The sequence below is a fragment of the Antedon bifida genome, chromosome 7 (genome assembly GCF_963402885.1).
Source record: "Antedon bifida chromosome 7, ecAntBifi1.1, whole genome shotgun sequence".
NCBI classification, from domain to species: domain Eukaryota; kingdom Metazoa; phylum Echinodermata; class Crinoidea; order Comatulida; family Antedonidae; genus Antedon; species Antedon bifida.
In genome coordinates this window covers 12,170,072-12,196,626 of record NC_136232.1, presented here as the reverse complement: position 1 = coordinate 12,196,626, position 26,555 = coordinate 12,170,072, and the positions used below count along the sequence as shown (strand labels likewise).

General features: G+C 31.7%; 1 protein-coding gene across 5 annotated transcripts in view; it reads right to left on the bottom strand.

The window, feature by feature from the left end:
- LOC144849068 (afadin-like) overlaps nucleotides 1-23,376 on the bottom strand; it is a 30,189-nt gene extending 6,813 nt beyond the window's left edge. Inside the window, exons 1-19 of one of the 5 annotated variants that reach the window (XM_078706039.1) lie at nucleotides 23,146-23,376; nucleotides 18,867-19,059; nucleotides 18,497-18,517; nucleotides 15,525-15,631; nucleotides 14,893-14,994; nucleotides 8,220-8,346; nucleotides 7,734-7,868; nucleotides 6,813-6,919; nucleotides 6,275-6,478; nucleotides 5,971-5,997; nucleotides 4,691-4,780; nucleotides 4,460-4,562; nucleotides 3,940-4,145; nucleotides 3,500-3,743; nucleotides 3,317-3,403; nucleotides 2,800-3,065; nucleotides 2,309-2,651; nucleotides 1,885-1,967; nucleotides 1,061-1,105 (exon numbers count right to left, since the gene is read on the bottom strand). In XM_078706039.1, coding sequence (XP_078562165.1) covers nucleotides 1,061-1,105; nucleotides 1,885-1,967; nucleotides 2,309-2,651; nucleotides 2,800-3,065; nucleotides 3,317-3,403; nucleotides 3,500-3,743; nucleotides 3,940-4,145; nucleotides 4,460-4,562; nucleotides 4,691-4,780; nucleotides 5,971-5,997; nucleotides 6,275-6,478; nucleotides 6,813-6,919; nucleotides 7,734-7,868; nucleotides 8,220-8,346; nucleotides 14,893-14,994; nucleotides 15,525-15,631; nucleotides 18,497-18,517; nucleotides 18,867-19,059; nucleotides 23,146-23,277 — 2,622 coding nt within the window. In that variant the 5' untranslated portion in view covers nucleotides 23,278-23,376. Of the gene's footprint in view, nucleotides 1-1,060; nucleotides 1,106-1,884; nucleotides 1,968-2,308; nucleotides 2,652-2,799; nucleotides 3,066-3,316; nucleotides 3,404-3,499; nucleotides 3,744-3,939; nucleotides 4,146-4,459; nucleotides 4,563-4,690; nucleotides 4,781-5,970; nucleotides 5,998-6,274; nucleotides 6,479-6,812; nucleotides 6,920-7,733; nucleotides 7,869-8,219; nucleotides 8,347-10,029; nucleotides 10,188-13,281; nucleotides 13,519-14,892; nucleotides 14,995-15,524; nucleotides 15,632-18,496; nucleotides 18,518-18,866; nucleotides 19,060-23,145 lie in introns of those variants that run through there. The other 4 variants (XM_078706042.1, XM_078706041.1, XM_078706040.1 and 1 more) reach the window with 4 other exon arrangements.
- Nucleotides 23,377-26,555: the final 3,179 nt, after the last annotated feature.

Genomic DNA, 26,555 nt, shown 5'->3' with positions numbered 1-26,555 from the left:
AATTAAATATATAAGTTTCAAATACAGTCATTCAAAAGACTAATTTGTTTCAAATTATTGCTAATAATATAATAATATCCTATTTACAGTAATATTAAAAATAAAAGATGCTATTAAAATCAAAACAATCAAAAAGACAACAAAAACACATTCATTTGCGTCATGCAGTACATGTACAATGTATAATAAGATGAGATGCGGATAAAAGGACAAAGCACACCTACGGCAGTAATGATGTAATAGAACATTGAATAGTAGGCATTGGGCCACCATGTGTGCTATTCAATTGTTATCCGTTTGATGTGGATTGTCCTTAAGGTTTTACCCATAGCCCAGGAAATAGACAATGTAATAGAACATTGAATAATAGGCATGGGGCCACCATGTGTGCTATTCAATTGTTATCCGTTTGATGTGGATTGTCCTTAAGGTTTTACCCATAGCCCAGGAAATAGACAATGTAATAGAACATTGAATAGTAGGCATGGGGCCACCATGTGTGCTATTCAATTGTTATCCGTTTGATGTGGATTGTCCTTAAGGTTTTACCCATAGCCCAGGAAATAGACAAGATTACATGGATAGATACAAATTGGCAACTATTGCACAAGGAAAGGGAGTAAAGACTTATAGCAATTCCTGAACCTTAAACATAATAGAAATATAATACAAATGCATATAATATATACTTTAAGAATATATCATCCTAACATTCAAACTCTCAATTGAGATTCAAATTTAATCACGACAAATTCTTAAATTATCAATAAATTAACATCTAAACTTGATAGGATGTCCTTTCTCAGAGTATGTATTATGTACACTTTTTAATCTAAATAACAAAACAAAAATAAACTGAAATAATAATTTTGTTTCATTGTAAGGAATTTTTGCATAACATTATTTAAAACAACAAAAATGCAAACAAACTTATAAACGCTGTAGATAAGAAATTATAAAACATAAAGAAAGGATAAAAAAGGATTTAAAAACAATAAAGTATGCAGGAAAGAAATTAAAAAATAAAGAGATGAAATCTAGAAGATAACTGGGACTCTACCTGACTTAGGATATTAAACCGAAAGATGGATCCATGGTTGGTATACTAAAAAGATTAGTGTACAAATCCATTTAAAAAGTAAGTAATCAATTAGTTGATACAAGTATTATAGGTTAACACTGTCAGTTTATATCAGTCAATGCTGCGGCTTTTCATTTATTTGTAATTCTTCTTGTACAATTCAGAAACACAAAATTCAGAATTTATGTGCTCCAGAATGGTTTTAATGCACAATAAAAGTTTTTAAGGGACAAGTTCATAAATTAATTTAAACCTTTATCCTCAAATACATAATTTATCTTAGAAAACATCATTTTTTTCTCACAGTGCGATTGTTTTTTAATTCACTTTATCATTCAACTCAAGATGCTTATAACTGTAAGACTACATTACCGCTAAGTACAGTAATTGCTTGGCACCTAGTTGAATAACAAAATATCTGTGGTGTTAATCAGTGGTAAAATTGGTGGGTTTGATTTCCTGTACCTGAATAAGTAACTCAACTACAGTAGGAAAACACAGGCTATTATCATCAAGGCAGTGCATGTGAGTGTGTTTTCCAGGAACTGAAGGGAAAGCTAGCTTGTGAGAAATCCACATAATTATGGATGTTGTGATGTATACTGAAAACAGTGATAACAATTACTAGCTAATACTAACTCATTGGTGAATAGGACAAAACACACAGTGTGTAGTGAACATTAATCTACTTCTTTAGCAATGACTGCGTGTTAAACAAGAAAAAGCATTTAAGCTAATTCTATCACTATAACCCATGGTGAATATACAAATATACAGTAGTATAAAAAAAATGTAATATATACCTCTCCTCCATCAGATCCACCTCTTCTTAAATGAATTGTCCAGTCCCCTGTACTTGAAAGTTGAGGTGTTAGTCGGCACAGGCCTAGACAAATTAATTAAACAAGTCATTATAAAACAAAAATTTGAGCTTACTAAGACATGTCACAATGGCAGATAGGAAGTTATGGAGGAATCTAGTCATATAAGTTCGGGTATGTCCCGGACTAAGTAAGTAAGACATTATTATAAACTACAGTCCACTTATATTTCTTTCCTGGAAAGTCTGGTATTCCGAATGTGTTTATCTAATGGTAAAAAGGAATTTGGGACCTTTTCGACCTAAAAAAAAGTCTGGTTTTGGGAAAGAGAGTCCAGGTATTGGGAGAGTCAACTGTATCTTTTAAGGAATTGTTAATGTAAAATATAAAACTTGATATACAATACCTCCTTGCATTAAAGGAGCCAATTCATCTTGTAGACCATTGGGAATTCCACGAATGATGTCACAAGTGTAGCCATCCTCTGGCAGCAGGAATGGCAGCATTGGATCAGGATCCTCTATCAATTGAACTGGACGTCCATCATTCCTTGTGAGATCATCTGCAGTGTTCTCTGCCACACGGACAATTCTCTCGATGAGTTCTTGTGACAGAGGTCGTTCACCTTGCCTTGGAAGGTAATTCTCAAGGAGGGCACGCAACTGGAGGGAATTCAGTTTAAAGCATTTGGAGCTAATGGATGCGATGTCATCTTCAGTACTTTTAGGTGACTGTAGCAGATTGGAAGCCTACAATATAATTACACCATCAAATTTAACTACAATACACACAACTAGATTTAAAACATATTTCTGAAGCACATACATGTTTTACAATTAGTTTATTAAATGTTTTTATTAACCAAAAAAATAAATTTGTAGCATGGTTAAATCTTACCTGTATAACCCTACTCAAGTGGCATTCAGCTGCTAATTCAAGGCCTTGCTTCAAGGCCCAAGCCTCAATTCTACCAAGACGCCGTCTGATGCGTTTCCCCCAATCCCTGGTACAGAGACGCAGCTGGGTTTCCATTACCATGGCGTTGAACAACCACATGTTAATGTAGTGGAATAATTGAGAGAAAAATTGAATCGTAAGGGCAGCATTTACACGGCAACGTCGTATCAATGTCATTGCTGATGCCAATGTCTGAACTACATCAACTGTCATTAGAAAAGAAAAAAATAAAATATTTAATTCACAATTATTGTTGGTTTTTAGAGGCTGGAAAATAAAATGCGGTGCATGTACCAATTTATTATCTTGGATGGAGAGGCAACATATTTATTTATTTAACAACATCTTTATACAGGATTACACAATCAGGTAAAAGAAAACCTGTTTTGCATTGTGTTATTAATTAATTATTACAACTGAAGGAGTTTGAAAACTGTGACAAATAATCACAACTAACCCATAGTTGGCATAGGTCCATAATTCCCTCTGCCTTGAAACCTTCCTCCACTTCTACCCCAGCTATCAGTACTGCGCATATCATCATCTACAAAGTAAAACAATATAAGCAATTTCAAGTCATTTATTATTATTATTATTTATTTTCGTAGATGTTTACTAAATGTGTGTTTGGTATACATACCAGTTGATCCATCTCTCTCTACATCGGCCTCTTCACTGGGATCTAAGAACGCGTTCATAACAGTGTTGAGTTCATCATGCAAACACTTAACAAGCAGTTTGAACGATTCCTGCACAGCACCGGACAGGATGTCCTGTGCATCCTGGGATAGACCTCCCATATCTTTATCGTGTCTAACAAAGTTAAGGATCTCAGAGGAGTTTGCCAACCAGAAGGCAAGTAAACCAGCAACGTTGAAACTATCCTGTAGACAAAAAGGTTTTAGTACATCAATTACAAAAGTAGTGATTAATATTTAGATATTAGAAGTTGATTTTTTTTTACTAAATTTACACTTTATTCAGGGATTATTAAAATTGCAAAGGCCATTTTTTATCATTTTAATTTTTAATAATTATTTATGTGATTTTATTTTTAATATAAGAAACTTAGTCAAGTACCTGCACTGTTCTCTCAACAAGGTCAGCCATTTTATTTAAAAGCGCAGTTAACTTCTGAGCACGCTCTGTAGGACCCATCTCAGGTCGGTAAAGCCTTGACAGTCGATAGCGTAAAGCCATGTAGACATTGTAAGTTGGGCTTAGCTTAAACGGCATAGCTGAAGCATTAACATTAGCAATGATTGCCTCAAGAAAAGCGTCTTCAGCTGTGGAATGGGGTAATAAAAAAAACGGTAATAAAACAAGTAAAAACCTTCTAAAGACAATTGTACTTTAAGGTAGCCTTGAAATGATCATTAAAAGTGTGATGAACTGTTTCTGTGATCATTAATTGTGAACCTCGCAATCTGACATCTAAAGCTGTGAACTAAGTGCACATAATCATAATCATGCACAGTTTATGTACATGAATGAATATTGAATCATAAAATAAAAGACACAAAATACAGTAGAGTTTTAGTTGCCCTTCCATCTACTTAATTTAGAAATGAACTGTACTAGAAATAAGATAAAATTTTACCATTCTCTCTGAACTCAAGGATAGCCGGCAGGCCCTCATCAATCTGTCGTGGGATTGGCACAGGTGGGTGTATATCCTGCTGACCTCTCGCCATTTGTTGTTGCTAAAAAAAGAAGCATAACAGTAAATAAAATGTTACACCCATGAGTTTCTATCTCTTACATCGATATATAATGACAAAAATTAAATTGTAACATACACTTGTAACAATTGTCTACAATAGGCACTTACTCTTGTTGTTTCAATGTTGCCATCGACATCAAATGTAGTCTCCACTGGTCTGGTTGGAGATCTTGGAGCACCATCAGACCGCCTATCCTGCTATAGATAAATTAATAAAAATCTGTGAGGAACCACAATACATATTCCAGAATAATTTAATTTGTATGCAACATAGGAGCCCTGTTGTGTTGTGGACAGATGAACGGGCAAAGTTTGGTGGCAGCATTCGACATGAAGGGACCCTTAGGGGAGCAGAAAGTTGTGGTATGCGTCGTCCACAACTGTGAGCAATTCAGCCCAGTAGGCTGCAAGTCGCAGGTTATTCCCCCATTTACATAAGACTACATGCATTTTTACAAACATGTTGAGCATGTACAGCATAAATCAATCTTACAAGACACAGACTTAATTCTCATGCAAGAGACATTTGATTTCTACACAATAATGAAATACCAAACTGTTTACATTCACAATTAATGTAATGTTTTTCTCATCAAATCATTGATCAAATAATGTTATTTTCTAATGAGTGATATGAGAGGCTCGCTAAGAAAGCTGGATTTTAGACAAAAACAATTGATAAAATGTTCATGATTTTTGTAATTGATATTTTGTGTTGTTCTGCCTCTATTTCAGATGAAAGTGATGAACGATGCTTGTTTCACATAATTTACAAATATTAGATTAGTGATTAAGACGTTTAATGGCATTTGGATAACTACAAATTGAGCCATTAAAACGTTTAAATGATTGATATAATAAAAGCAAGCTTAAGTGTTATTTGTTGAATATCTAGACTAATAAAATATATGTAGAACAAAATCGTTTTTATTTCACAGTATTTAAGAAGCAACTGAACCAGATATATTGATCAATATCAAATGTTTAGTAGAATTATACAACATTTTTATAAAATTCTGTTCAATAAGTCAAATTAGTTAATGTTAATAAACATTGTAAACAAAATTAAAACAATTTTTAGAAAAATCATCATAAAGTCATAACCAAACACCGGATATTAAAAAAAACAATAAAAATGTATTTATTTTTAAATGGAAGTTGTACTATGTGAGTAGTATGAGCAGCTGTAATAAAAACAAATCCAGTATATAACCATAAAGAAAACATTTATATATTTTTAGTGGTAGTTTCCTTAGAAATTATGTAATAAATTATTCATTAAATAAAATGTGGAAACATTATTCATGAAATAAAAAGCATAGAATAGAACACAAAGATGTTTAGCCAATAATTAAAAGCATGGCATGAGTTGAGCTGGTAAAACTTACATATATTCGCCAATTGGAATGGTAGTGCTATAAAGCAAAACATAGTTTTTTATTTACCATGGACATACTGTAGAACACACAATACCTATTGTATCTTACTTCAGAGCATTCAGAAATATATTGTTGCATGATTTTATTTCATAAGTCACATGAAATATTTGTACTTGAGGGCATGGTTTATGGACTGCACCATAATTATCCTCGAGAAGAATAGGGCATTTGTCGGTTTATCAGGGTAAACTTGAATAGTCAATTATCCTGAAAAGAAATTCTGTTTTTAAATTCTACAAATAAAATGTTTTACCTGATCTTCCCGCAACGGGTCACAAAACCTAAACGTATGCATTTTTCCAAACTGGATAACGGCACCATTTTGGATGATAGTGGTCTCAAATATCCGCTGATTGTTCACGTAGGTCTCGGCATCACGGCTCGTTGGTGTCACTGTAATAACGCCCTCCATGTTTGCAATTACGCAGTGACGCGGAAGAATGTGTTGTGAAAATAGCTATTAAAAATATGAAATACATGATTAATATAATAAAATATTAGTTGTACACAGCTAAGCATAGGTTGAAACAAGTTTACACATTTATTATTTAGTGTGTTATCAATTAATAATAAAGATGAGATCAAAACTTAATTTAATATTGCATGCATCTTTTCATTTTCCTTTGTTTTGTAAATTATTATGTTTAAACCTGCTGCATTCACTTGGTTATCACTGCTTAATGGAAAAGGCTATCTAGTTTATAAGACTAAAAAGCTTCTTAAGATGACGATATATATGTACTGTATGGTTAATTAAACAGGGCGTTTAAATAGTAGAGAGCAGTAAATACCTGTAGGTAGTTGCCAGTAGATGACACGGACCGTTCACTTCCAACTTCAGTTACATCCATCTGAAGACGATGTCTCTTGGGTTTATAATCAATAACATCTGTACCATCTGCAATTGTTAATATCAATATAATTTCAAATGTTGCTCAAATGACTCTAAAGCTCTGTCTACACTATCAAACTAGTTTGACAAGAACAAGTGTGATGTGCCCAAATATTGTAGTGATATTCCCAAATATGGTAGTGATATGACATCATCATGTCCATATACAGGCACATAAAATGTGATAGTGTAGACAAAGCTTAACATTTAATTCCAAAATATTTTCTCATTAGTAATATTTTGAATACTATATGCATTGTTGTATCTTCTCTATACCTCTTCAAATGGAGTCTAAATACATTCTCATTTAAATAATGAATAAGCTATTTGAATAAAATATAAATTTTCCCATCTACAAAGATAATTAACCTCATGGAAAAAAGATTAATATGAAATAATAATGAATAATTTAATAAATTCACTCATGCTAAAATCATCAACAATATCAACAGTGAAGATTATGATGTTAAAATATTTAGTAAGTCATGGAACTTGTCTGTATTCACACTTTAATCCAGAATGTATGTCTAGTGTATGGTTCAATTGGTGTGTGAATCTACCAAATTTAGATATTTAGGGTTATGGTTAGATTAAAGCTGTAATCCAGAACGCATGTCTACTGTAGTGTATGGTCGAATTCTAAATTATGTGTGAATCAACAAATATTTAGGATTAAGGTTAGATTAAGCTTCTTTTCTAGTAATACTAATTCAAATCAAATAACAGTATTTAACATTTAAATAGATTTTAAACATAATTTAACTTTATGCTTTCCCACAGAAAGTGAATATGAACAGAATGAACAGGTAAACTACTATACCTGGGTTGAGCTCTAAGAAATATGGTAGCCTGTCCTGGGGTATTGAAGATCGGCTCTCATAATTATCATTATCTACCATCTTTTTAGACATTGGGTGATCATCTGGACGATTCTTTAGCTCAAAAACCAATTCTCCTGCAAAATAATGCAAATTCAAATGTGTTAAATTAAGGTGATATCTTTTATAAATGCACTAGCCATATTGTACTGGATATATTTTGCATCTTTGAATTCTGTTAACTGATGCACTCTACAGGCTAACTCAGACAGACAAGGCCAACAAAACGTCTAGACGAGATAGAGTTGGGTGTAGTTTGTGGGTTGTCGGGAGAACATTAAACATGTTTAACTTTCTCCCGACGAGATGACTCGTCTAAGACGCTCTCTAAGTTGGCCTTAACAAAGACAACATCGTATAAATTGAATTGAATGTGTCAATAGATGGGAACACTATAAACCATATTTTTATATAATATGAGTTTGTACCTTGGTTTGGTGGGTGTTTCATCTGTGCATCCAGAGGGCTTTCACCGGGCTTCAACACATTTTCATTAGCAAACCCACCCTGCTGCTCAGTTTGGTCATTTGCATTCCCTCCTGGTGGAACAGTTGCCTTCAAAAGAAAATAATGTACTTTTTAATGTTTTGAGGAAAAAAAATGAACATTATATTTTGTACAGTACCTCTACAGTATTGGTACAAATATTTGGATGCGGGTTAAATAAGCAAAGTAACATTATAAATGCAAGCAAAAAAAAACAATTTTAGCCATGCAAAAAAATAAAATGTGCTGTGTACAAATACAAATTGTAACAGTATAAAGTACAGTATATATAAACCTACAATAAATTTGTTTAAAATCAACTCTGTCAATTGGCATAGTATAACAAGAAAAACATTAATATACAATTATAATAAGTATTTTGTCATGCTTGAAGGATACAAAAAGGAAAAAGGTAAAAAATATTACAACCTGTAAAATGTAAAAATGATTATTAATTCAATAATAGTAAAAAGACACTTCGTTTTAAACCTGATGTTTGATCAAGCTATTCACTATTTAATCACATGACTAATGTACACAAGATAGAGTTCATTGTTCATTCTATAAACATACACATTTAGAACACAAAGCAATTCCATAGCTAGCTGTAGCATACAATTTATAAGGTCATTTTCTGCCATTAAAACCAATGTCTGTCTTTTTTTCTCCCTTCTTTATGTGACAAAAAAATATGATGTGCCCATATATGAACATGATGTCATATCACTACCATATTTGGCTACACACACTTTTTTTTGTCAAACTAGTGATAGTGTAGACAGAGCTATATATTATCCATTTTGTAATGTTATGTTTGTACATTTCATTCTGAGAAAGCAATTCAAACAGTAAATTGTTTATGAAATAAAATGATAGCATGATTCACCACCAACAGACAATATGTCCTCTGTGTGGAAGGTTGGCAACATACTTGTTTGTTTTCAATGTAAAATTAAAACTCATAAATAATCATTACTTGATGACATCTATCATAAAGATGAGACAAAGCATGATTTTCCAATATTAATAACAATATTATAAACAAATTTAAAATACCAGTATAATTTTTATCAGTCCTATTTTTAAAACATCAACACGTTCTTATTAGTGGTATATATTTTTTTAAATTTTGACTGAGATGAAATATACTCAATATTAGAATTCAAATCTAGTGTATTGCTTCCTAAGTAGTTACTTATAATTACAAATAAAACATGATATGTTTCAAGTAATGTATATGCTGTAAACCATAGCCGAATCTGTATGTATGCTGTTATATGTGTAAAATGATCAAATTCAACCAACACATTTGTTTGTTACATAATGTACAGTTTACATTAATTTTAAACCAACCATTTTGGGTGAACTGGGCAATTGAAAGGTAAATGTAGTCATGCTATATACAGTAGTACGTAAAAAAGTTAAACATTCGTAATAAAATGTACCACGATGCTAAATATCACTTAGTAATAGTATAATTCATTCAAATATTAAATTCATTCTATAAAATTGAATAAATGAAATATTATGTCTTTATCTTAAAAGTATAAAACCTTTGTAACAATACGTGAACTGACAAGAGAAGCACACACAAACATTGGTAAAAAATAAGGGAAGATTTATTGACAATCCAGGGGATATGAAAGAATATAGCAGCAACATAGAACATCACATAAACCCCATGTGCAGCACACAGATAGACAGGCACATCATACGTGCTGGGAGCACACGGAATGTTCTAGGCCTGGTTACCTTGACGAGGCAGTAGTTGGCAGGATTCTGATGCTGTAGACCAAATTTCTCTAAAGCCTCTATTATTATACTTTCAGAGGTCTGGTCTACAGATACAAGTAATGATTTATAAGGTGCCTGTGGTACTATACTGTGAGCGTAGATTTTCAATATGCCACCTGATGATGAAAAAAAAAATCAATATCATTATCAAACATTTGTATTTTATCACTACTACATTCACAGGTTATAATAATATCTTTAATTTGCTTTAAATAGAAATTTTAATTGGTTTTTTAAATTTGTTTTTTAAAATCTTTTCAATACGTAGAAGAATATAATTGAGTATATATAAGTATTTAACCTCTGACCTATACTCTTAAACAAATCAGTTATGCGCACTGATCACAGAAAAATAATCCATAGAATTTATTTTTAAAGTACAATAAAAACAGGAAATTTCTCACAAAAAAAACAGTCAACTTTTGAATTCAGTAAACAATTAAATTGAGTTGTTTTAAAAGATCAAAATAATAAAACCACAAAGTATGGTCAAAACGGAAACCACAAGTATACAGGATATTACCAGTAGTTGACAACAAGTTCTTTAACAACTTTCTTTTAATTTAAGATAAAAGAAAAGTGAATCTAGGTAAAATTATTATTTAGTTTTAATAAAAAAATAACAGATTCTACCTGTAAATAAAAACTAACATATAATATAATATTTCGATAATAATATTGGATGGTTGAAGCGACAATATCATTCATATTTATGATTCTTCAAAATTACTACAGTACAGTATTTAGGCGTAGTTACATGAAATGATATCTGTACTAACTGTCACTCAGCATATTATAACAAGCTGCCTAGGTTTTTTTGCTTTGTATAGATTTGATGTCCCAGGAGTATTGTGAAAGCTATCATCTCAAATTCCACTATCAATATGGCACTATTTATATGCCAACCTAGAAATGACCCAATTCAATCCTACAGGATTTGTAATAATTGGTGAAAAATATATTTTTTTATTTAACGCAAAGGAAAACTGAAAAATATTAGTGCTGTTTTGGTGAAAAACATAGACACAGAATAGCGATAGCAATTATTGATTATCCAATGTGCCGACCTTTGAACTCCTTGAATCCTTTATCAGTTTGTCATGAAAACAAGGACAACAATAAATTTAATAAACACCTTGAATTGAAGGTCCAAAAGCTCAACAAGGATACAATATTCCTAATACTAAAATAATATGAATTATCATTGATTAATAAATATTAATCTAAAAATAAACAATGATATAATAAACAGGTCACACATGAAATTGGTTGTTAATCCTGTTTTAATCCCAATCAAATTCTATACTGAATACTAAGAATATCATTGATACTGGCTTTGGACATGGACCTAGTTGTAGAAACAGCTGGTAGTATTATGACTTCAATAACAAACTCATTTACTACAATAATAAATTAATTTACAATAAACTAATGCTGAATATAAAGTCTATAGTTAAAATAACTATTGTGAGGCATTTGATAAACAGGCAAACTGCCTTAAAATGTCTTGACATGTTTCGAGAAACTATTCTCATCATTAGAACAGAGTTACTTATTAGTTATCCGCTTGGTATACCAAGCGGATAACTCCTTGTAATTGTATGGGATCAATATTTTTTTTCTGTATTATTCTTCTTTCCTTCCTTCCTTTTTGTGAGTCGTGTTCCTCTAAAATGTGTAAACATAACATTTCATAACTTTGACAACATATGGGCATTTACGTGAAGTTGTGCACCTCCTATTTTTGAATGACGTCATAGTTGCGCAACGTGACTTATGCGCAATTTTATGAATTTCAATGATTGATCATAGATTAAAAACCAAAAGTCATTTAGTATTGACACTTTGACAAAATTTAAGTCATATCAGGGGCAAACTTTCTACGGATTAAAAATTGCATGTTTGACAAGAAGTTACGCGCGCACGCGCATTTAAAATTTCAAAATGCGCAAAATTAATTTCTAATCAACTTTTTACGCGTTTCTTGTCATTTTGAGCATGTCAAAAATTCCCACGGGCGCGCAATTTTTTATGCGCGCGGTGCGCACATAGCGTTAAAAACATATTTTTTTCTCTTGAATTATATTTTTCAAGCCTTTCCCAGTGATTTTGAAAACAATTTAGACCATTTCCAGTTTAAATAACGCCATACGAACACGTTGAATTAGACAATTCGTGCGCGTTTTTTATGAAAAAGCTTAAAAAATCGTCAAAATTATGTCTTTTTTTAAACAGTCATAGTTTCTAAAGTAAACCGTTAACCGTTTATTTTTATTACAAAATCTAGAAGTTGATGAGTTGTAGATATCGGATCATGCATCAATAAGGCTAAAAAAACATTGTGACGTCATCGTATGGCCACACGAATGTAAAATATAGGATTTTTGTCTCTTTCGTTATTGCTCATCACATTCAATGGAGCGCATCGCGCTTATCTGTATTCCTTTTTCTCCTACATTTATATATTGTGTAGGTCAATCAACTTTCTTTAGCATGAGATAAAAATATTTTAATTTTTATGACGTCATCATGCCTAAAAATTTTAATTACGTGGGTCATTAATTTCATCTTTACAGTAAATTTTAATCTGTAATAGCTCGTAAGAATAAAATGTGATAATCACGATTAAAACGTTTTCTGGAAGCTATTGGATTGTAGATACGAATTCATGTAAACATTTTGCCAATCGGATGTTGTGACGTCATCATATGGCCAGTTGAATAAAAAAAGTCGTATTTTCATATTTTGCGTAATAGTTCATCACATTTAAAAGGGTGCGCATCTATATTTTACGTATTCAAATTTCTTCTACACGTTAATATGTTGTTCCTGAGATAATTTCCTTCTGAAATTGCTATCTAAGTGTTTCATTTTGATACCGTCGCCATGTTAAAAATTGGAATAAATGGCGGGTCCCGTAATTTCACCTATTCTACACTGTATGTAATATGTATACAGCTTATACTGTTTGCATGTATATACTATATGACACAAAATTCAGCACTAACAGCATGTCATATTCTTCAGTTCTTGTCATAATGCCATAATCTTTATCTGTGTGCAATATTCCAACGTATGACGTGCACGTGGCGTTTGTCGTGGTGCGGATAACTAACTCGTCAAAGTGACGAGTTTCATGTCTAGTATACCAATAGGACAGGTTGTATGTAAATGAGGAAGTCTATAGTGAAATAAATAAAAGCGACTAACCTGAGTTTGGGCGTTTAAGTATTTTATCCAGCTTTTTCCCCAACTTCAGTTCCCGTCTGCGCTTCAATACAGCTTCTGGGTTGGAGATACTACGTGTAAACAGGGAATCCGGCTTTTCCTTGTAATGCTGCTCCGCTGTGCTAAGTCGCATGTCATCTTTACTTTGAATGGGTGTCTTGTTTGTTATATCACACGACAAACCAAGATATTAATGTTAAATTGGAGGACAAAATTCATGCAAAAGTATTTGCAAGTGCACTAATCATTAGTAATAGTTACTAAGCGTTGCCTAACAATAAGTAGTATGAGTAGTTTTTTTGTTGTTATTAGTATTAAAAAAACAAACTTGTTTTGAAAACTAATAAATAATTCTGTTGTTTTTATTAGTTTATACAAAAAGTAGAACAGAAAGTATTGTATGTCTCTTCAATGCTAAAAGGGCAAAAATCTTGCATATAAAATAAAATAATTTCCGTAAAATGTTATGTAATTCTTGTTTACATGATAGTTATCTCATACCAATGTGATAATTTATATCAGCATAGTGTCCACCTAAAGCTATGTACGTACAGGTCAACTGTGAAGAGTGAGGCAGTCCTGATGCTTTCAGAATTTAAATAATTTGGCTTGGAAGAAGTTAATTGGCATAAAGAAGTTTGATTAATTAGAGTGTGTGTAAGGGCAAATATTACAGCCAACAGTGGTGGTAGGCAGGTCTAATTAGATAGGACTTGACACACTTGGAACAAGCTTAGCTGCTGATATTACCTCACAATGTTTTATTTAATATTCATTGCAAATTATTAAACACAAATGAAATTATTTCAAGATAATTATTAAATCCCTTGGCTTTCCTAATATTACAAAAATAATTACAGACAAAAAGTGAAGGTAGAATGTAAAACCAAATCAGAGTACAGTACTGTACATAAAGATATTAAAGTAAAATTTTTTTCTCACAACAATGATGACAGACTTTCTGGTCATCATCATCTTGTACTTTAAGATCATCTGAATGTCAAGGCTAAATTACCAGCTTACTCATTACAAATCCATAACAACTCATTCTCTTGACTCTTGCTAATATTATTAGTTCAAAGTTCACAGACTAATATTTTACCATATTCCTTATACTGTACTAAAATTTAATATAAATGTATTATTATTTTCATGTTTTTTTTATAAAAATACCAATTTGTACAAAGACTGAGCATTTTTTAAAAATAATCCTGAACTGTAATAGAATAATCTAAAATGAATCAATGTAGTACAAAACAAAATTGGCTGAAAAAGAAAATGCGTCACACTGTACATTACCGATTCAAGATGTGCTTAGTTTGGAAAGTGATGTCAAATATAGGACATGTACAAAGTCATGATTGATAACCAAATGTAGATCAAAATTTAAATTGTGCAATATTTAGGCCAAGAAAGATATGTGGCACAGATACTGAAATTTGTGTCCATATAAAAAGAAATGCATGCAATAAAATCGCAACAGAATAAGTGATTATCGTAAATATAAAACATTTTAAATGAAAACATTTGCCTTGAATGATACTATCCATTCTTAAGGGGCAAAATTGAATGTTCACTTCGTTTTATAATTACCTGTTTCCTTTTGGCCTCTTTTTCTTTCTTCTTCAGCTCCTTCTTTTCTCTTCTTGATAAACGTCGTTTTGAATTACGGTTTGCTCCGTTATCAAAAGCATCCTGAAATTAAAAATTATGAATTTTATTTATTTTTTCTATTTTTAATTGTGAATCATGAGTTTATAATCATTGTTTCCATTCCTTCAATATTTCTTGACCTCTGATTGAACTTTCCTACTGCAGACAATAAAGGGTGTGGTTTGTTTAAAATGCTCATAATAATCTTTTATTAACAAGAATTAATTTGTTATAGATTTTAAAAAGTTCTAATGTGAAAATTACAGTACAGTATACCGTACCATATTGTGAATCATGGATTGTATGCAGACCTTTTAATTCTCAATTCCATTCCATACAATTACATGGAGTACTGTATGGATGATTTCATTTCTCAACTTGTTTACAATTTGGATGGGCTTAAAACAAAGAACCACAATGCACTCATTCACAATACTGTAGTAAAATTAATTTGAAGAAGTGGGATCATCCTTATATTATACATATAGCACATCAATATACTGTAGTAATCAAAGTATTTATAACAACCCTCAAAGATATTTTTATGACTACAAATTGACAAAATGGACTACCTTATTGGCATCTTCCACTTTGAGTAAAAACCGTCCCTCTCTGTCACTTTCAGTCCAGTGTAGCTGCACCAATAGTGGGTTTTCCTTCTCGCCCAGTTTTCGTTCATCTAATAAAATACATTTAGATATTAATATCTCATCCAACACAAATGATGATTGTTACATTACAATCCAGTTTATTAATCTTCAGTACAATATGTTGGTTCACAAAACAATGTCCAAAATAAGGTAGAATTATATATGTAATTTGATTTTTTACTTGAATTTTTTATGTTTCATTTCTATAATCATTCAAATATTTAATTTAATAACTAATAAATAACTGAATAATAAATAACTAAATATCAAGAACTAAAGTTTACTCAAGTACAGAATACTGTAATGCATACATGCACAAATAACATTATATTACAAAACATGCACACCCACAGTCAAGTGTCATACAGTATTTACCTTACTACTTGAATTCAAACCAAATACAATAATTTAAAATAAAACCAAACTAATACGGTACTAATAATAGAGTATTAATTTTAAAGCAAAACAAAAACTAAAATAATATTTAAATACAATTGACAGTAACACATTTATTGAAGAAAAAATGCAAGTGTAAATAATCCACAATATAATCTTTCCATTGGTTAAAGTATAACTTCTTCATGCAAATACTGATGTTTTTAGATATTATTAGACTACCAAGTTTACTGGTCTGTGAGAAAATCTAGAAACTAATGTATGGTTTTGTGTATTTTAACAAAACAAGATATTTTGGATGACTGACTAAAACAGCAATAAGAATTGTATAAATCTATAAAGAATAGTCTAAATACTTTCTCCATGTTTTGTAAAGAAGCCATTGATACAATAACATGGAGGTCCAGGGTAATATTAACAAAAAGCATGATAAATCTGATTGGTTCACTGCATTCCTATGAATAAATGAGGGAGAAAATCCAAGGTGTGTTGATAGGCTCTCTCCTCCATACTTTCTTTGACATGTTTGTACACAAATTTGAGGTGTGATTTATTTGGGGTATTAACCACCTGCTGGTGCCTGAGAGTCTACTACAAAAAAATACCTGCAATTATTATACTGCTTTAAGTTTATACACTAAGAGAAACCAAAACCTACAAATTACAAAACAATAAAATCTGATATCTGAAATATATTGAGATAAGATATTTTATGACTGAAACTGAAGAAAAAAACAAACTTAAAGACTATATTGCATTAAATACAGCTACTGTATACAAATAAGTAATTACTGTATGTGGACACAATGACGAATTGTAAGAATGATTTTCATCAGACAATTTTTAGTATCCATGGCAGTTTCTGAAATAATAAAAAGACAGGTTGATAGCAAAGTCAGCTAAAGTACAAAACCGACCTTAAACTGACCCAGCAGTGTAATAAATTATATTATTTGCTTTAGCATTTAGGTGTGCCACGAACAATCCAGCATCGTTATCTCACCAGGCCATATAAATGGAATAATTTCTCATACAGATCATCATACTGTACACTGCCACATATTAAGATGTTATACTTGAAAACTCAAGTTCTCGTACAAACTTAAGTATCAATTTAGATGATGAATGGCATAATAAAGAAGCAGAGACAAGAGCATTTCATGAAAAGAGTACGAGTCAATGACATGAATTTTGCAGAAATGTGAAATGATAGCCACGGACAACATGTGAAGCGCTCAGCATGAGATGCTCAGTATTCAAGCTTACAGCCATTCAAAGTGGGTCATTGTTTGTATTGTAATGCCATATCAACTTTTCTAAACATGTACACTACTGTATGAATAATTTGAATATAATTATCCTGGTATTATTTCTAATACTGCTAGTGGAAATTAACAGAGGAGTACAGTATACAGTAACTGTTAAATGTTCTTGGCGGGACCATTCAAATACCTTGAATTTAAAATAATACAAGTTGTTGTTTTACAGTACTGTGATGATTTATTATTTTATCCAAGGAATTTGTTTCCAGAAAATCAATCAATTATTTAAAGATATCACAGAAGAATTAGTCTTTGATAATTTCTAAGTCCAAGTATATTGTACTGTGTACATTAATGTACATGTACTGTACAATTGTATAGTAACAGTAATTGCAGCAGGCAGACACTAATTGACAATAGAAACTTTAAACAATAATGAAAACAACATTCAAGTTTATTTATGGATTATGGAAAGAATTTTTCTAATTCAATATTATTTTAATAGCCTAATCTAAGCCTACTGTAGAGTAATGTACAGTGAATGCTGCAATGTTCTTCAATTAGTTAACCAGATGAAATTATAAACAATTTTTAATCATCAGAAAGTCAATTGACTTAACATATTTAGCACAATGTGCAAAAAAGTAATTAAGTTTAAGGCAAGTGGCACAAAAGGACTGGTTAGGTGCCACACCCTGAATTCAATACATTGGTCAGATGCTTGCCCTACTCTGATATACAGTAGTTTGTACTTAATAATTGAGAATAGTAAGTATGCTTTACCCACAATCTCCAGATCACTAGCCTTCATACATCTAGACCTGATGGATCAGCAAAGTACTGTACATAGCTTTCAATTAATTACTGTAGTAAGTCTTACTAATTAAATTAAAAATCTGCAATAAATCACTCAACCGTAACATTCAAAACATGCTACTGTCCACATCTCCCTGCTCAGATTCACAAAAGAAGCTTGGCTTATTGGAAGCATTACATCTTGTACAACATTATTTAAAAAACAAAAATAACTAAAAATGATTATTATTTATTAATACACCTCAAATGAATATCAATCTATTCAGATACAAAAATGCAAACAAATAAAATAATTGACATAATGTTAAAATGACATCTACAGTATAACATTATAAAAAATATTGGGAAATGCAACATGCACCTTTAAAAAAAATAAAAGCAAGGAAACATTAACTAAAATTGAGATATATAAATATTTACCTAAATATTGATTTTTACCCTCTGTAAACATCAAATGATTGGTTTAAAAATGTTGTTGAAAAAAAGTAATTAAATTGAAAGATAATATTATTTGCAAGACATTAATCAGAGCATACAGCCCAATAAAAATATGCAAAACAAAAATGGAAAATTTTCTTTCTTATTTCACTATACAGGGCTCTGGATAATGCGACATCAGCTGGACAAGTGTAAGCAGGAAGAGTATGTTATTATCCTGGCGGACAAATGGCTAATGAAGCTCCCTCCAGAGGCTCTCCGACTAAATACAAATCTATTGATCCCTAAACTGCAGTTACTGTAGTTTTCTTTAAAAATATGAATCAATTAAGTAAGTTGATATGATACTAACCTCCTGCGGCATGGATTTCATAAAGTGCATATTTGGGGGATGATAACATGCGCATGTCTGGGTGAAACTTCTCAATGAGGGCCTCGTTCACCTCTTTTGTTGTTGCCGTACTCGACACTCTTATACATTTTGTTGCTACCTTAGCTCCAGCTTCTTGGAAGAAGAATCGCATAACACCGTGAAATTCTCCATTCTAAAAAGATAAAACAACAAGTTTAGAAACTATGATAATTCAGTATTATATACATACAGTAGTAGTTTTGTGTCATGTGAGTTACCGTAGAGTACTTACTTACAACTCCCTGTTTTAATATTGATCTGATCCACCCCAGCCACCAAGTCAAAACAACTAGTAAAAATTCTAGGCAGCAATAACTATGAATTCCCAAAGCACTTATTGGATGGATTATGAATAATCCTACAGCATAAAACAAAACCTACGAACTGAACTACCAAACTAACAGTATGATGTGAGCTGTTAATTGATAAATTCTTGCTGTTCATATAAAAGGGATCATGTCTACCACCAGTAGTAGACTTTAGATTAAGTGTAGGCCTACTAAAAGTGTACTACTATCTAGAAGGGTGGTTGAAATGAAAACAATCTTATGATGTACTGTACAGTAGTTCAGAATTAGGCTTTAAATTAATAATAATAATATAGTACAGTACTAAAACAGTTGGTACTGTATTATTTTTAAATATGAATAGCATGGCCAAGTACCACACACAACACAAATGATGCTGCAGTACATGCATATACAGTACTATATAGTCTACCTGTAGTGTAAAGAAAATACAATATTCATGTGACCTGCTACTGAGTACAACATTTGTTTTAATAATATCATTCAGCAAAAGAAGTTAAAACTGTTAAATACAAATGGCCTTGAGTTTATACTTGATAGGTGGGAATGCTACCTACCACTAGGTTTACAACAATACCTTCATAATACAATACAACCCATATTAGCATGACTAAGCAACTGTATAATGAAATAGGTACACAGGGTACAGCAACAGTCAATACACTAGGCTATTGTTTAATTCTTCATTCACACCACAACTTAAGCTCCCATACTTAACCAGCATGAGAGTTTAGTACACTAGTACACTCTTACCATCGATAGTATACTCATGGAGGTGTTTTATACCTCCATGGTATACTGTACATAATAGTAATGTTGTGGTTTTGACATTCAATGATCCTGTGTATTTGACTCTTCATAACCTATAGGGTTAGGGTATAACCATAATGTTTGTTAAAACAATGTACTTTCTAAATTGTTGTAATGACATTATGAATGTTATTGTTAATTTTAAGTTACAACAAACAAATGGTATCAAACAATGAGCATGAATAGCTCTACTTTTTAAACATAATTCTAAGGGTCAGAGTTCAAACTTTCATAAAAACAATTCCAATTTGTTTAGCAAGCAGCAAGTTAAACAATGTATTGTTTAAAGACATTTGCTGTGTGTACATTGGACACAGCAAATGTTTTTGTATAGTTATTCCCTATAAGTCAGTAGCTGTGATAATTTTTAATGAACATAATTAATGATATGTATCACTAAATACAATTTATGCTGGTAGTCTACATACTGTACAAGGATATAGCATAAAGCCAAACCAGCAATTATGCCAAATTGCCCATAAAGTACCGTAATTGTTTACCAATATTATTAGTTGCCATGGTCTACATTTTTGCTTTCATCATTTTTGCTTTTAAATCTCATTCCAAAAAATCCTCAAATTAATTTGCCCTACAGTATTGTCAATTAATTAGTTATTTTCTTTGTATCAATAGTAATTATGTGATTTCAGTTTTAACTATGTTTGAATCATCTAATCAACACTACTGTACTGTACGTAGATTCTTTTTATAACAAATAATTTCATCTCCAAAATTAAGAATATCAGAGGGCATTTTGTAATGTTTATATAATTTGTCATAATAAATAGTAAATATTTAGCAATATTGGTGGAAAGAACGACATTCCTCAACACCCACATAAATACCACAGTAATTAGGTCAGCTTCCCACTCAAGCAATAGGCTAAGTACAGCAGTAGGCAATAAGTATAGACTTACTAGTAAGTGTGTACAGTACATGGGAAACACCTATAAACAACAAATGATGAGTCAATTCTAATAGATCGAGATCAGATTAAATTTAGATTATTTTGGTATTTGTAATGTAATAACCTTTTATAAACATTACAAATAATGTAGTTATACTTTTTCTAACCTAACCTAAAAAATTGAATTGAAAACAAAGATTTATATATTCATGTAAAAAATCTGTATGATTTCTATGATAGCTTTTTTAAAATGAAGAATTAAATTGAGGATAGGTATTGGAAAGTTTTGTCAATTATAAATAATGTATGTTGATATGAAATTTGCTGTACACCACATTAGTTCTGTTGAGTTTCTTGATGTTTCGGTCAATATGATTTGATCAATTATATATCAAAACATACAGTAATATAATATACACATTGTTCAGATTACTAGAACTGAAAAAAATAAATTATTCTCTTCTCTCCTTAAAATTACTTCAAACTATATTTTTGAATGAATGGAAATGAGATATAAGATACAGACTACTGTAAATATTGAAGACCATGTTAGGAAATTTAAATGTTATGTTAATCCAGGCTACTCCTCCATACTTTACAACAAAACAGTGGATTAGACATGATTCATACATTTTACTATGTTGATAAAAGTACACAAATATTGATGACTATTACACTATATAAGTCATTTCAAGGTCAAGTGTCATTTGAATGAATACTGACTTTACAATAGCAGACACGCAAAGTACAGTAGGCCTACATTTCATTACGCTGGATCATTAACTGGCATATAAATGTAGCATAGACATGCAGTTTAAGGTTTTAAATAAGTTACAGTACTGTACACAAGTCTGTATTCAGAACACAAATCACATTTTCTGAAGTGATGGTAAATAAACTTGCCTACACATAGCTCATCGCGATTGTTTCTTCTTTTTTTAAAAAATAGAGCCTCCATTGTAAAGCTACATCAGTATATTAATTGTCCAATGCATGACAGTGTAATTACAAATGTAAATGAAGTACTGTACTAAATTTCCTATCTTTCGCATTGTAATTTTCGATACTTTGTTTTAGATAGTCTATAAAAATTCAATAGTGGGATAGTCAACTTTAATTATTTGTCCTACTCAAAAAAAGTCACAAAAACTACCATACAATTGTGGTTAAATCCTACCCAACTGTGTATCCTATGTTCTGGGTAATCTGCCCACACATCAAGGATTTAGCTTAAGAAAATGTTTGTTAACTATACTTCCTGTCACAATCGGCATACAATGCCATGTTAAAATGTTAATTGAACAATAAAATATTATGATCGAAATGTGATATGGATTTACTAAATTAACTAGTTAGTGAAACTAAGGAATTTATATCGTCTCAGATCAAAGGAAAAAGAGGAATATTACATTTTTAAATTGAATAAAAAGTAAAATGATCAGAATTTTAGAAAAAGAACTTTCAAAACTATTTTATTTCTAATCGTATTTTTGAGTGCCGTTTGACAGGTTGTAAAAATAAGGAGAAATTTTAACATCCTATCAACAGCATTTTTATCAACAACTTCCTCATAATTTCCTGTGTGGTGGCAGCTACTGTGTGAGTGAGGCAAGGTTAATATGATTTGAAACATGGCCCAATTGATGAAACCAAGGTTGCATAAACCTAAAAAATCAGATACATTTAGCTGCTGGAAAGTAAAGAATAAATTCAACAAGTGATGTTGATTTATGAGTATTTTACAAGCCATATCAAATGTTATGTTCATTTCTGTACACAACAAGCATTAAAACAGTCACAACTTTGATACATTGCATTTCAATTTAAAAAGCATGTGTCCACAATTTACTTCATAGGCCTACTTGTCTGGCAATGTTAGGCCTAGGCAGCAAAAGGACCAGCTAAGCGGCGGGGAACGCCCTGTGACAAACACTCTTGCGTCGTATGTCATAATTTCAAAATTCGACCAGGTGTGGGAAGAGTGACACCACCACCACCACCGCCGGATATTCACACGTGAAATTCCTCAACGAAAATACGAATTATTTGAACATAATTGTTTAATAACATTCATAAACACAACTTCCATCTTTTAATGATAGTTTTTACATTCTTTTCACATACTGACAAGGTAAATTTCAAACGAAAACAAACAAATATCAGCTCTTTTATAGTGATCAAAATCTCAAAATACCTCAGTTGGTTTGCTTATTTCAAACAAGTCTAATCTGCTATTATTCCAATCTTCAATTGCATCTCGTAATTTCTGTAGTTCTGTTGGAGAAATAGTCTCTCCATTTCTAGGAACAAAAATTGACGGATCCATATCCTTAGTATAAATCCATGAAATTAATTCAATAAAAAAATCCAAAAGAAACAGAATATTTACAGCTTTCCTGAGACAACCTTCTTTTGACTCCTTCCTTTTATAAAACGTAAAAACTGATATTATACGACGCCCTCATCGTTGGGGGTTTGTGAGGGGGCGCGCTCTTTATATTATTATCAGAGCCATATATATAAAGAGTTACGACATTGGATTATAGTCACGTGATATGCAGATCAATTTGTGTCAAACTTGTCTCCGTTATTGCATGTAAAGTATAGGAGCAAGAAAATACTTTAAACTTTTTCTTATATTTAAAAAAATGTAATTGCACATTTTACGGTGAAATATCGATGTGCACAGCGTACAGAAGTACTTGCGGCAAAGAATATTGCGCGCGCGTGCGCTAGTACATTATAAAGTTCGATTGATTGATTTTGGAACGAAACATCCCATAACTACATCCTATTAACCCATTGACCCCCAAGTTTATTTTGCTCCCCGGGGACCCAAAAAGCATATGTCACATAATTAACCCTAACTTTTTTTCTAAACACAGACATTAAAAAAATTAAAAAAGAAAAATAATGGAAAGGACATTTTATTTCCAAATATGTTATCAAATTTGTGTTACAACTTATTTTTGCGGAGTATAGATTATGCAAATTTTAGAAATATTTTAGGAAAATTATTAAAAATTTGTAATTTATCTTTGACTACCAAATGCACAAAAAATATTAAATATTTCATAATAAAACTCATCTCTTCATCAGAACCTATTTCTTCTCTTCAAAATAAGACCAAACTTGACCATTATGAATGACCGGTTTCGAAATTATAAAGAAATTAGTAGACCGACTCATCCGAGGTTGACCATATGGGGCCTAGGCCTATCAGGAGCCGCCCCGAGAGCGTCGTCGCCGCTGTTTGTTCACCGGGAATGTTAAAAATAACATCCCGAAAGCGACTTGGAATTCGCGATTCTCACGCGCACCGGCATCCCTCGGGAGCTTAGTCCGCTATTTTAGATGTGTAGCTTGCAGAAAATTAGACGAAAATGCGTCGAAAACTTATGAAATTAAAACAAGTTTGGTATCAAAATGTTTGTCAAAAGTTATGCTTCAATAAACTGACCTTTGCGCAGAGTTTGAACAAATATTTCAAGCCCATAATGCATCTGACATGTCAAGGTTCATATTACATTCAAAGGTAAACAATATGGCGCGGCCCTCGTGAGGACATGTTCACGACTTTTCTCCGGTAGAAAAATCACATTTTTACATGGAAATATGACGATTTAGACACTGTAACTGATACATAATCTTCATTTATTATACATTTATTGTATACATGCTTCAAAATAGTGATTATTACAAATAAAGATGGATTTTAGACGATTTTACGTTGTATGTTTAGGCCTAGATTCATTCAACGCGTCTGTCGCGTTTCGAACAGCGTGCTTCGAAAAACGGTTATATTTTCGAATTTTATTTTCAAACTAACTTCAACAATTGTTTTTATATATTTAGAAGCATATTTTTTAAAAAAAAGTTGTGAGTATTTTGTATAATTTGTTGTCACGATTCATGCACAGCAAACTGCGCATGTAAATTCAATTTACTTTTTTTTTGTTGATAATTTGTTTACAATGACCTTGACTTTTAACCTCATGAGCGCTTTAAGCGCTTATCGTGGTGAATCGGTAACAATTATGTAATATTTTCAATTCATAATGCATGCTTTGATGACTAAATAAAATAATAAAGTGTCGTGGATATATTTGTTAAAGATGTATTGTCCCTTGAAACACAAAAAATAAAATAAAAATATTCTAAATTTAAATTGGCCATATCAAAGTAATATTAAAGGTATATATTCACTTGAGTTGAGGTCGAAAATTCGAGCCGAAAAAAACAAGTTTACGTAATTAACAGGTAAATTAATTTGATTACATTTCGTCTGGAAAATCATCACAAGCGAAAGTAAACAAAGATTTCAAACCAGGAGTATGCATTATACATGATGCTAATTAGGATTGTTTACAACTCGTCGCGGTTGAGAAGGTGTTTTCACACAGATCGCGAGGAAATTTTATGATTATGCATACAGAGTAGCCAAACAAGCGCGTTGCATTATGAGATAGGCCTATGTTTTGATCGAAAACTTTGACTGGAAGTCAAAGTTATTTTTTGAACAAAAAAATGTCTGTATTTCGGTTAAATAATTTTTTTTTTTACTAATTTTTGGTGAAAGTTAATAACTATTATGATACTTCAAAATGACCCACTTTTTTTCGAAATTAAAAAAAAATTTTTTTTTTGGAATTGGTCAAAGGGACAATACATCTTTAATATATTGAATAGGGTATGAACAATATTAAAATAATAAAGGCAAATTATTACAAATGAAATGATGAACGAGTCTCTGAAAGTTTGTGTCAAAAACACACAGGAGCCATAGGCCTATACTGTATAAAAAGAGGGGTGAATTTGTGTGTTTTTTGTATTGGTTCATGCTTTGATGTATCCTGACTTGCATGTAGGCCCTAGCATTTATTCTTTTGTTATTATAGACACAATATATATATGTTACCAAATTAATACCATTAATAAAATTAATTACTAAAATAAAAACGGAATATAAGCGTTATTTCATAGACAAAAAAATCTAAAAATAATGCATGAACTATAGGAAAACGCTATACAAAAGAGACGCACGCACCCTCAGCGTGCGAATTCTTTGACACAAAAATGGCTTCTAATTTTCAATGTCGTAACTCTTTATATATATGGCTCTGTATTATCTCTGAAACCAGGCTCTGAAAATGATGCTTTGTAAAAAAAAAAATAAATAACTGACACGGGCCACGTTTACGTATTCACGTACGGCCAGGCTAGGTAGGCATCGGCATCTTTACACATTTCTATTTATTTGTTCCAAATTTTCTGACATAACTTAGGTGTTCTTAAAATGGAGGGCGCTAAACATAAAATTTACGAGATCGAAAGGCGGCAAGCCACAAAAAAAATGATGGTGGTGGTGATGGTGCCTCTAGCACGGTAAAGCACTCTGTACCACAGCATCAGATGCTTTTTTTGATGTTATTGCCTCCTGGTATGTGGTGGAAAGGGGGACGTTTAAATCTGTGAACCCCAAACACAGCAGCTCGCATAGCTTTAACTCTTTTCAATGATGACCATCGACCGGCATGGGGTTTGAACGATAATTGTGTTCCACGACGCTCTACCGACTGAGGTTAAAACTATATTCGTTTCCTC